The sequence below is a fragment of the Clytia hemisphaerica genome, unplaced genomic scaffold (assembly GCF_902728285.1).
Source record: "Clytia hemisphaerica strain Z4C2 unplaced genomic scaffold, Clytia hemisphaerica genome assembly, whole genome shotgun sequence".
Taxonomy (NCBI): Eukaryota; Metazoa; Cnidaria; class Hydrozoa; order Leptothecata; family Clytiidae; genus Clytia; species Clytia hemisphaerica.
This window is the reverse complement of record NW_027104378.1, coordinates 1,431,287-1,443,483: the sequence shown is the minus strand read 5'-3', so window position 1 is coordinate 1,443,483 and position 12,197 is coordinate 1,431,287. Positions and strand designations below refer to the sequence as shown.

General features: G+C 37.4%; 1 protein-coding gene across 1 annotated transcript; it reads left to right on the top strand.

Moving 5' to 3' along the window:
- Nucleotides 1-314: 314 nt before the first annotated feature.
- Nucleotides 315-11,891, top strand: LOC136819102 (fibrocystin-L-like). The gene is made up of 17 exons (XM_067075274.1): nucleotides 315-371; nucleotides 856-1,043; nucleotides 1,402-1,572; nucleotides 3,068-3,146; nucleotides 3,382-3,613; nucleotides 3,940-4,045; nucleotides 4,502-4,916; nucleotides 5,377-5,441; nucleotides 5,762-5,892; nucleotides 6,250-6,611; nucleotides 6,936-7,221; nucleotides 7,829-8,179; nucleotides 8,277-8,573; nucleotides 8,817-8,959; nucleotides 9,413-9,629; nucleotides 10,415-10,585; nucleotides 10,891-11,891. The coding sequence occupies exons 9-17, from the start codon at nucleotides 5,823-5,825 to the stop codon at nucleotides 10,911-10,913; spliced, it is 1,920 nt and encodes a 639-aa protein (XP_066931375.1). The 5' UTR covers nucleotides 315-371; nucleotides 856-1,043; nucleotides 1,402-1,572; nucleotides 3,068-3,146; nucleotides 3,382-3,613; nucleotides 3,940-4,045; nucleotides 4,502-4,916; nucleotides 5,377-5,441; nucleotides 5,762-5,822; the 3' UTR covers nucleotides 10,914-11,891.
- The last annotated feature ends 306 nt before the right edge of the window (nucleotides 11,892-12,197 follow it).

The following is a 12,197-nucleotide window of genomic DNA, read 5'->3' as shown; positions in this document are numbered from 1 at the left end:
GTGTACGCTCCTATAAGAATTCAGAATTCATACCTCAAAATTCAAAGATCATCATCAGCATCTCAAAGGGTCCAATCCAAAAATCAATAAAATCGATAATTTACCTCTCAAAGGGTCACGATTTTCGACCGACGCACGCTAATTGACCGAGAAAAAAAACATTGATGGGTTGCATATACCTCAGAACTAGAAGCCGAAAGGTATATCAGCGTCTTCAAGAGTTATGGGTTTGACTTTTATTGAATTGTGAAAGTTATCATGTTCAGAAATTTCTTTAGATATTCCTGTCAATATCACATCAGACCAATTGAGAGCTCGATTGGAAGGAGCATTAGAAGATTCTGCTGGGACCCTTGCTGTCACAAACTTAGGTATCATTATCGAACATTTTCAAGGGTTGAATTAAATAAACATTGATGGGAACTAGACGCGGTTTTATCGTCCTATGCCAACGACATGGAAAGATACAACTCTCTGACCATGTTCAGACGTTGCGGTTCCGTTCCGTTCCATACCGGAACGAAACGGAACAGTAACGTGTGAACATGGTCTCTGTCTCAGTTCTCTAAGACTATTTTTATCAAATCAACGAAAATTTTAAATTAAATATGCTCTATTAATATAAAATCAAATCGGATCAATTCGGCTTCCGTGGGCGTTGGGTAGATTCTTTATTAAGTATTTGACCAGTTAAAAAATTTACCCGGAGGTCAATTTACTGACTAAAGAACTGTTAAAGAATTTACCCTTCGATGGTAAAGAGCTTGTTGTTACATATATATTTATTCCGCTGATATAAAAACAACACCTTCAGTTCTCATGTTAACATACGTACGAAACTTTCATTTTTTCAAGGTGACTGTCATGGTTTGATCTGGTATGTCACTTTTAAATCGATTGGAGGTGATCTACCACAGCTCGAAGTGGTGAGCAAATCAGAAGACCTGCAGACGGATGTTGTCGTTAAAACCACGCAAGACGGAGGAATTGTACATGGTCCATTCACAGGTGATTTATTGCAACAAAAGATGGACAAACCGCAGGTATTTTGACTCGATTTCTAAAGCCTATTCCTTTTAAGTGTGCACTGTATTTCGCCACTATGTGAAAACCACTGTCAAGGGAATCAGTTTAGTTATGCTGACATGGTTTCCCAAATGTAGCAAAAAATGTGCACACTTTAAATAATACTGTTTTTCATCGTCCGACAATCCTGATTTCGAGTGGGTCGGCATGTAAGAAGTTATATAAACCTCGAGTGTTGACGATCCCTTGGAATACAAACGTGTGAACCAAAATACGATGTTGGAATACTCTCAAATTTAAGTTCACTAGCAATCTAATGACATTGTTAAACGTCCTGTCCCATGCTTGGAAAATAAATCCATTATTTTCACTTAGGTCACAGTTGATTTATTCGGTTTAATGTCTACCTGTTCAAATGGTTCATGCGCTTACAACTACACAACGGAAAAGACGCCAAACATTACCGCCATAACGCCTCAATCAGCCGCCCCTGGTGAACAGATTACTCTTACCAGTCAAGATTTTGTTGGACAAACAGTTACAAAGGTTACTGTTGGGAATATTGATTGTTCAATTGATTCGACCTCAGGAGAAAATGTTGTGTGCACGATAGGCAATGTATACTATGAGTCGAAAAAATTCATAGATAGATAAGAGCATGGAGGTATAAAGAAACAGGAGAAGTATGCTATTGTAACCATGCTCGCCCTACGATTAAAAAAGTTACGAGGTATGCATGCTCATAATCTCATATATCGTGCATTTTTAATGAGCTCTTTTGTTGATAGATAAAATCTTATTGGCTAACTTAAGTGTTGGAAATAAGATGGAACGAGATTCATTGTTTCTGACATTGGTGTAAGAAAATATTTGGATTAAAAAAGGGCCTGTAAACTTTGCAATCCTTCATCAAATGACAAGATTTTTCGATCAACATTTTCTTCAAGGTGAACTCTATTGCTTAATACTTTCCTCCAAAATTCTCCAGCGACTTTTTGTCTACAAATTGGGTCTGAAATTGTGTGTGCTTATAAAGAACTTTTCATTTTCTGGCTTGAGAAAATATCTTTTCAAAACAAAATTTAATGGATGACACAATTGAACGCAAACTTATTTCGTGGAGCTAAATTTTATTTTATTCTCGTATATTAGAAGGCTGGAAATCTTCGATGCTGATAGTAAGAATGTTCAGAGCAAACTTGAGTTCTACTAAAAAGTCGTATTTCATCGGGCGAGCCTAGAATTTCTTTTGATTTATTACATAAAAGAAATCAAAAGACTTTAACGACCAATTACCGACAAATTCATCTCCTGTCTTTCTTTATACCTCTATGATAGAGTTTTATTTTATATGGATAGCCAAGTAATCTAGGACTTTTAAACAGTCTATTGATTGTTTTCATGGGGTCATGGCCAGCCCAGCTCTGTAATCTACGAACTGAACGGAATTGGAAGGGGTTTGAACCACGAATCCCCGGTTTGCAACCCTCACTTGCTATACCACTTGTCCATCGCTTCATTACACAATTGATAGAGTTTTATTTTACATGGACGGCCAAGTAATCTAGGACTTTTAAACAGTCTTTAGATTGTTCTCACGGGTGATGGCCAGCCCGGCTCTGTTATCTATGAACTAAATGGAATGGTATGAATTTATACCACGAACCCCCGGTTTGTAACGCTGACGCCTCATACCACTTGGCCATCGCTGCATTACACGATTTAAGCGGTCTATGACTTAGTTATTCAAGCATGTCATTTTTCTAACTGTAGTCGAGGGCAAACTTAAGGTTAGGCTGGTTTAGGTTTAAAATCCTTGTCATACAGTAATGTAGATGTTATATGTTAATACGATAATTGTCACGGTATAATATCAGTTTGTTTGACTACAATTGTCCCTTTTAATTATTTTTACTATGTTTGAATTATACTAACTTTAAAAAGTCCTCTTTTTGATGACCATTTACGTCAAAGGAAGGTGGAATATGCAACTCCTTTCTTGGATTTTCCCACTTACTAAAAACCGTTGATATTTTAACAGGTGAAGAAACGCGGGGAGGTCAACAGGATGTCATTGCGCATGTGCAAGGAATGGGCAATGCTTATCCAATCAAATTCGAGTAAGAACTAATCTTTTAGCTAATGATTTTTTCGCTGTAAATGAACAATAACAAAGTTTGTTTAGTGACATTTACATAATAGTTTGTCTAATTGAAATAATTTAACTTTCCTGCGGTTCGTGCGAAATACTTGATTGAAACTCCACTGCACTGCGATACACAGGAAACTTGACAAAGACGTCTATACGTTTAGAGTTGTATTGTTATAGTGTATACCTTCCCATTATCATCTTAGGGTTGCTATAGTGATCACATCTATAAGTCCATCCACACTTGGAACAAATGGTGGTGTTGACATAGAGATTAACGGTAAAGGTTTCGGTAAAGATGGTAAAGAGCTTGAGATACAATTGAAAATGGGCTCAGATAGACATGATTGCAATATCCATTGTTATTTAAAAGATTGCGGACCTACACGAACATACTGTCGTTCACCGGTACTTGTTGATGGGTCAGCTGAACTAGAGGTAAGTGGAAAATTTATGTACCGTTAGGGGTACTAGGGTATCGCGTGGCCCGGAAGTCTTTTTCATAGTATTGGTCCCCTCTCTAGTAATTAGCCAGCATATGTATTTGCACTTTTGAGGGACGATTTGGAAAAATACGCAGTTTTGACCGGCAAAACTGAGTTTTGGAAAAGTACTTGTTCACCGTCGTCCTCAGTTGATCATGATCTAGAACAATCAGAAGCCAACCGTCTCCGTTGCAGAATACCACTCCTTGTAAGGGCGTAAGGGTCACAAGGACAGAATAATACATATATAAACTTGCTGTTGTTTGTCTCTTAATATAGGCAAGCATCAATGGTTCAACGTACACCTATCCACATGTCATCACCGTTGGCATTGGATCAGACCCAATTGTCAATACATTATCCTTTCAAAAAGCTTCCGTCAAAGGTAACTCAGACGTTCAATTGTTTACTTGTTCCACATTTTTATTTCATCGTTTATCTCACGCTGACGCTTCTAATGATTCTCTACACTCTAAAATTACTTACACTTTTCTCTCGTTTATGAGCTTTTCTGCAATACACGTTTTTTTTTTAAGAAGTTAGTTTTACCAAGCAGCCTCAATGTTTCTTAAGAAATCGGCCTTTTGAGCCTTAAATGTTTCTTACATGTTTTTAAACTTTTTGACATTATCAGCCTCATGGAAGGCTGGATCGGATAGTTCTTAAAAGAAACCGATATGTTATTTTCTCATTCTTAGCCTTAGCATGTTTCTTAGATGTTTCTTAGTTTTTAGGCATTCTGAGTCTCATGTTTCTTAAAAATTAGTTTCTTAAAAAGAAAAACGTGTACTACAAATACAAGCAATACGTATGAGACGCTCTACAATCTATTGTACCATAGGTGGTCAGAAGCTATCAATAGCAGGTTCAAGTTTCAGTGAAAAATAAAGTCAATGTTGACACTAAAGAATGTAAAATCGTAGCCGCCAGTACGTCGCATATCGAATGTACGTTGCCCGAAAATGAACTGGGTGTCAAGAAATGTGCCGTGGTACGAAGCGATGGTTTCTCCAGTATTGAATTCGATATGGAATACGTACTCTCCTTAACCAGCGTCTCTCCAAACAAAGGTTCCTACGCCGGAGGTTCCATTTTAACCATCACTGGAGAAGGCTTTGGAACGGTGGACTCTGACGTAGAAGTGAGAGTGGGCCAGAAAAAATGCGAAATTTTGACGGTTTCGGATACCACGATTACCTGCAAACAGCCACCTGTCACGCGGACAGTTCAAGTGGGCAATAGCGGACAGCACGAAAGTAAGCCTTTATATTATTATATTTTTTAGGTTTTGAAGTTTTTTTACATCTCCACTGCAATCAACTTTGAAAGGAGCTTCTAGCAGTAAAACATGGCTCACTGATTAATTCTGATATATTGCTCAGCAACATGAATAAATTTTTTCAAAAGAACATATGATGTCGATATTAGGACTATTATACTGACAAGCAATATGATGACGATATGGTGCAGGGAGGAAGAGTGTAGTAGGGTTGAGTGAGTTGGGCTAGGTTGATAAGAAGAAATACCAATGGGTCGAGGTTGAAAACCCTGTTGTTCAACACGCTCTAGCCAATATTTCCTCGCGCTCCAAAGCAGCTCCTTATTAATAAAAAGTCCGCTCGCCCTTCTATCATCTCCCACCCCTCTGCCATGATTAATTGACTTGTTTGCTAGTTTGAAACGTTCAAAAATATTTACTTTGAATTTTCCCTATAGCATTTGGTATTGGGTACAAGTGGAGTAAAGAGAACATCAACATTCTGACTGGTGACACTGTGGAGGTACGTTCTTTCTGGATGCTGTCTGATGCTAATGTAACTCCCAAATTATTGAGAAATAAAAGGGCCCTAGAATACTGTATGGTGTTTCATGCTGGTACAATTTCCAGGCAATACAGAGTATTGTAGATTTCATTTCAATCATTTTGAAAGTAAGCTAAATGTGAGAGTGTTCTTCATGTTTTGAAGTTACAGCTCATATTACTAAAATGCTTTAAGAAAAGTGTTCGCTAATATGGTTTCACCAGAACCGTTGACATTTTCAAATTTTCAAGTTTTCAAATAGTTGGTTTAATTTATTTTGTTCATTCTATATTTTATAGTGGTCATGGGGTTATTCCCCAGAATCAGGCGTGACATCAGGTATCTACCCTTCCGATCCCGATGACATACTCTCGTATGACGCTTCAAACTTCTACTGTCAACCATCACAATCGGGAACTTGTTCCAAAAGGTTCGATTTTGATTATGGCTTCACTAGCGGAACACTTAAAGGATATGGTTTCAGTTTCGGTGGCAACATCGTGGTCATTGAACGAACTTCGAATGTAGTTGAAGATATCCTCGTCCTTGTTAATTGAACTAAGTTATATATCCTCGCAAGCTTCCCTACTTAACGGGGTTCTTAAAACTTTGAATAAAAATTTTATTTAATGGAAAATATTTGTATTAAAGAGTGCGAAGTCGGTCTTCGACGTAGCTCATATGAGCCTGTACCACGTATTTTTTTATAAAATCTTATTGCGTTATCTTCTCAACAAAGAAGAGTTTGGTACAAGCTAAGCTCATATTTGATTATTTGTTCTTCTAGGGTATGAATCCACCAATACCCTCCCATTCACGTACCGGGATGACCGTACACCTAAAATCACATCCATTGAACAAGATCAATCCACTGGATTAATGCATCGGTTACCAAGCCAACGGATCAAAATAAATGGTGTTGGATTCAGTAGCACGCGCTCGAAAAATAATGTCAAGTTTGGTTCACATCTTTGTGACGTCAAATCTGCAAGTGCGACATCCTTAGAATGTGATATGGATCTTACAAGCGAACCGCCGATGGATATTTTACTCCCAGTTTCACTTTTGGTTGAGGGGAAAGGAGACGCTCTTGTGCAAATCCGTTCCGATCTCAATTATTCTGTTGTCTTTCAACATGAGGTTTCCGGTGTAAGTTTACACCACACATTTCACACTGCTTTTAAAATTTCTTGGTAAAAGTGTTCAGTTTTTAGATGTTCCATTTTCAAAAGTTCCGAATCCCTTGACACATCATAGCATACAGCAACGATCAGACGACAAGTAATTTTTCTTTTCAGAGATTGAATAGATCTTCAAGAATAGGTTACTGAACGGTTGAAATTGTATGTTTTTGCCTCATGTTATTCTGATATATAAAGGTCGGTCTCCACTTTCGCGCAAAATGTTGCTCATGTTGCTCGAAAGTGGAGACCGGCCTTAAGACTTTAATCGTTTATCCCCCCCCTCATACAGATTTCACCACTACGAGGCTCTGAACAAGGGCGTACGAAACTAACAGTTGGTGGTCATGGTTTAAATGGACACCTTGTTGAAGTCATCATTGGTGTTTCTGTTTGTGAAACTATCGAAAGTACGTACTCCCAACTGACGTGCTGGTCACCTGCTGATGCATCTGGCTCAGCAGATATCGAAGTCCAAGACAAAGGATATCAACTTGATGCGCAAAAGACTGAAACCCCTTTCACTTTCGTTTATGATTCTACTTTAACACCAATTGCGAAACAAGAAACTATCCTCGGTAAATGTTTTGAAAATAACTTAATTCTCAACCTTAATTTTTCTTGCCAAGATGAAGTATACGGCCTTTTTTATAGCCAGCCCTTAATTTAGCACTGGCTCCTTCTACCCAGGCCCTTATTACGCCAAAACTCTTTTTCCCCACTTTTAGCCCCGCTCTATTTTGGTCCCGATCTCTTACGCTGGCCCTTATTACGCCAGCAACGAAAAATAACGCTAATGAAAAAAAAATGAAATCCACGTCTTTATTATATCAAGAGTGTCTACCGAGAATGTTTACCACTGACCCGTATGAACCCTGGACAAAGCTATATCCGCCATCTTTGATCAGAGTTTTTTTTAAACGGTGCTTCATCCAACATTATCACAAGTACTCAAGGAATAGTAGACCTAGCGCTCTCGGTGTATTTACAGCGCTATTGAGTAGTGCTACTATTAGGGTATGACTTTTAAATAAACTTGTAAGATAACGAATTTTGTTGGCCAGAGTTGAGAAACTTCCTCTAGGGTTTATATAAAGGTGATTACCTCCTTTTACCCGGAGAAAAGGTCACCGAAAAAGAAGCAATCCCTAACTGAATTCTCCATTTTTCCATATATTATCATAGGTAATGTTATGCAAGATGCTGGCAATACGTTGAGAATCGGTGTGGAAGGTGGATCAACTACTCAATCTTATCAATTCCATTTCAATGATATCGTCATTCAAGGTACTGAAGTGGTGACAAAAGAAGGCGATGTTTTCACATATTCAGATGCTTTTCTTCTCCCGCACGGTGGCTACTCCATTCGTCTCTACATCGAGGGCAAAGGATATACTCAATTCACGCATAATGGCAAAACCCAGGATTTCTATCCTGGTGCAATTACGGGGAAGATTTCTTCGGTAACACCACCCCTGGGATCAAAGTATGGAGGAACGGAAATTACAATCAACGGATATGGTTTCCGTGGCGAAGGTAATGTCATTTTAATGGGTTTTTGTCTGAATGGAAAAACAAACTTATTCGAGTTAAGGGGGCACTCGAGTAATTAAATTTTAATTAAACTTTACAGGTGGTTCTTATCCGAATCGTCAACCCGGCACCTCAGATATCGTGATCGCTCAATCGACAGTTACCATTGGTGGAAAGCCTTGTCGAATCACATCAAAAACAATGACTCAAATCAAATGTATAACACCACCATCTGTTGATGAAGTATGTCCGAATTGCATGACGGGACCGATTGAAGTTTCGGTTGATGACCAAATCAAATCGACGACCCATTTTGAATATTCAGATGATGAATCACCAGAGATCAGTTCAGTTTCACCGACCACTGGAAAGAGCGGTGATACGATCACTTTAACGGGTAATGAGAACAAATGCTTCCCATTCAATTTACAAGAATTTCGTTGACCACCAGATTGAACATGTTGCATGGGCAAGGTTTAAGAAAATAAGAATGCAAGGAGATTCAATGCCTTAGTAGCAACCTGAATTATCGTTTATGATCTATTGGGATAATTCTACAAATCAATAGTTGGCTCACCATCTATTATTGTTGAAACATGGTTAAATATACCTGATGGTATTTTATATTGTTTCTTTTCAGGAAACTTCCCACACAGCACAGGAGTGAGTGTCAAGGTTGGAGTTTCAGAGTGTCAATCAGTGATCGTGGAATCATCCACAAAAATCACGTGTACCCTACAACACCATACAGCTGGAAATACAACTCTCAAAGTCCACATCGATGTACGTATGAGAGAGTTACTTCATAATTCGTTTTTCGACGTCTTGTGAGGTTAAGCTAAAGTCAATTCTCTCTAATTCGAATCTCTATTTTTCGAATTTTTGTAATTCAAACTGAAATATTTATTCCCTAAGCTGAACGAAAAGTGGCTTGAATTACCCTCTGTAATTCGAATATTTCTTTAATTCAAATGAAATTTTTGGTCCTTTGAAGATCAAATTAGAGAGAGTCCACTGCAATGTCACAAAGTTCTTGAAGAATTTTGATTTCGAAAAGTATATATCATATCTATCTAATTATGCCGATGAAGTCACGAACGATGACGAAAATTTCTACATAAGCAGTCGCTTCACTTCAGTTTGCTGGTTTTATAAGATTCAAGCCTAAAAATTATATCTTTCCCCTGAAGAGTGAAATATCGCTTTTCGTAAGCATAACTTTTTTCCCTTTCCTAGAGTTCGGGTGATTCAAACAGCGTACCGTTCGTATACGGTTTGAGTGGAAGTGTTTCTGGCTCACCGTTAAGTGGGTTCGGTGGTGGAATTGAAGTGGTTATCAGTGGAACCGGCTATGGTGAAGATACTATGGTGACAATTTGTGATGTCGATTGCCCTGTCAAGAAAGATGAGGTGACTGTCACCAACATCAAGTGTTTATCTCCAGCGCAAGAAGGTGAAGAAAACTTGGTTTATTTAGACACTGGCCTCAGCCTTGGACACAAAATCGATCATGGCCCAGGAATATCTTTGATCAGATTTTCTTTGATAGTTGTACCCTATTGGTAGCACTACTCTATAAGGGTGAACAAAATTTTAAACAGAAAGTCTCATTGAATTATAACTTAACCCACATCGAGTAGTGCTATGATCAAACTAATTAAAGATTAATTCTGTATGTTGAGTAAACAAAACTTTTAGGCTGATTTTTAACAACCATTTATATTTTTACAATATATTTCGGATTTATTATTACAAAACCCTTTAGTGAATTTAACCACAGTGTCTTGTTCCCCTTGTAAATGGTTAAATTTTATTGATTGAAAAGTGCATCACGTAAATTCTATAGCAAAGAATATATACCTTTATCGGCGATCCAAAAAATATCTGCAATCTGATTGGTTAAAAAGAGTACAATATATCTTGTATTTTACATGTAAAAATATAAATTGACGAAAAGATGTTGTTGCATTGTAGCGGTAGAAGCAATCATCTAACGTCACTTTGCTACAAAAGTGTCCTCCAACACAAAAAATGCATTTTTTGGGTCACCGATAAACCAGTTATCAGACATTCGCTCGTACAATATGGAAATATTTCACTCGTTCCGGATTTTCCGTATATTTTCCTCGCCTAAAGGCTCGGAAAATATTGTACGGAAAAATCTCGGAACTCGTAAAATATTTCTCATATTGTACTCGCAACTGTCCGATAACTATTACATATGATCTTACATTTCAGGTCCCATTGATGTTGCGATAACATGCGCTATCAAGATCTCAAGCGGTGAACAAGAACAGATCTTATCAGCTCAATATCTATATGATCCATCAAAGACGTCCGTCGTTACAGACGTTTCTCCGTCACGTGTCGGAACTGGAGGAGGCGTCGACGTCACTTTCACCGGCACTGGTATGTCGTCTTTGTTTGTTTTCTTTTTGACAAGTATATCTTTCTTCAATTTCTGTGAGATCTTTTGATGATATCATCAATATTCTATTTGAAAGAACGTCAACTTTATATACCAATCTTCATGGCCTTAGTTCTTCTAGATTGAAAACAGATTCTACACCCATTTCATGGCAATTAGTTTTAAGCTCTAATTCAGGGAGATTTTGCATGTAGTCCATCAGCTTAGCCTGGTTGAATAGAAACTATACGGCAATTGACTTATACATGATATGCACCTCTACAATGTCTTTAACATCACACCATAGACCTAATAGCTGATTGGTTGTAAGTGACCCTTTTAAATAGTTTTCCAACCAATCAACCTTCCACCTTCAACCTTCAACCTCCAACCATCCATCAACCTCCAACCATCCTTCAACCTCCAACCATCTGTCAACCTCCAACCATCTGTCAAAGCTTACCATCCTTCCAACAGCAACAACATCAATTTTTTCAAACTGGCATTTTCAATTACCAACAACCAATGTATCCGGTACCTTTTCCTGCTCATCTTCCTGTTTTCTCGCCAGTAACTTTACCTTTTTATCCCGCTTATAGATTTTAACTTTTTTGTTTAATATTTTTTGGGTTGGTTTGTTCTGTCTTGTTGCTGTTTTAATAAGCTTAAAATAATAAATTCTTGAGTTTTCGGGTTGGTTTGTTCTGCCTTGCTGCTGTTTTGAGCTTAAATAATAAATTCTTGAGTTTTTCTTTCTGCCAATGTCCTCTTGTCGAATTAAGAAATGAATTCTGTCCTTCTGTCTTTGTCAAATTATAAAATGACTTTGCTTTTAAATGTTTTGTCCAGTAATAGATAGAAAATGAAATTTTATCCTTTTGTCCTTTGAATAAGTAGAATTAATAAAAAGACTACATGCCCAGTGATAGCTTTGTCCTTTTTCCTTCTTTTTTACTTTTAATTGAAGTTCTTAATCGGTTCACATTCAAGATTTTGAATTTTCTTTCTTCAGTTGTTTATAATATTATATGAATCATTCTGTCGGTGTTTCCAATCACAGTTTTTTTCTGTTTTTGCCTGTTGCTTCTCATCCAATAAATGTAGAGCATCGTTTTTTGCCAATTCCCTAACAATAGCATGATCTTTGTAATAAGTTTCAAGTCTATTTTGTTTGCATGTTTTTAGACTAATTAAACATTCCTATATTACATTTATGAATAAAGTTAAAATACTTTTCTTGTTATTCAACAGGTTTCTTTCCCAAAAGATATTAGTTATAAAATATGTTTTTTGCTGATATACAGTATTTGAAATAGACCAGGTCGATCTGGGGGGTCTGCGTCCCCCAAGAGGTGAAAAATATTTGATGGTGGTTTTGGGTTGCTAAGATGCTATATTTTCAGGAATGAGACGGTAAATAGGCTGTTAAGGGGGCTAACTAAAATGGTAAGCTAGGTAAGTGGGGGTGTTTTTTGCCAAAATACCAATTTGTAAGGGATTTTGCTTGAGACTTGAAACACCATGGTAACTTAGAAGTGCGATTCTGCACTATCTAAAAATTGTTATTGCTTGAAACTTTCCAAATATGTTACAAATAGGTAAAATAAAATTTTG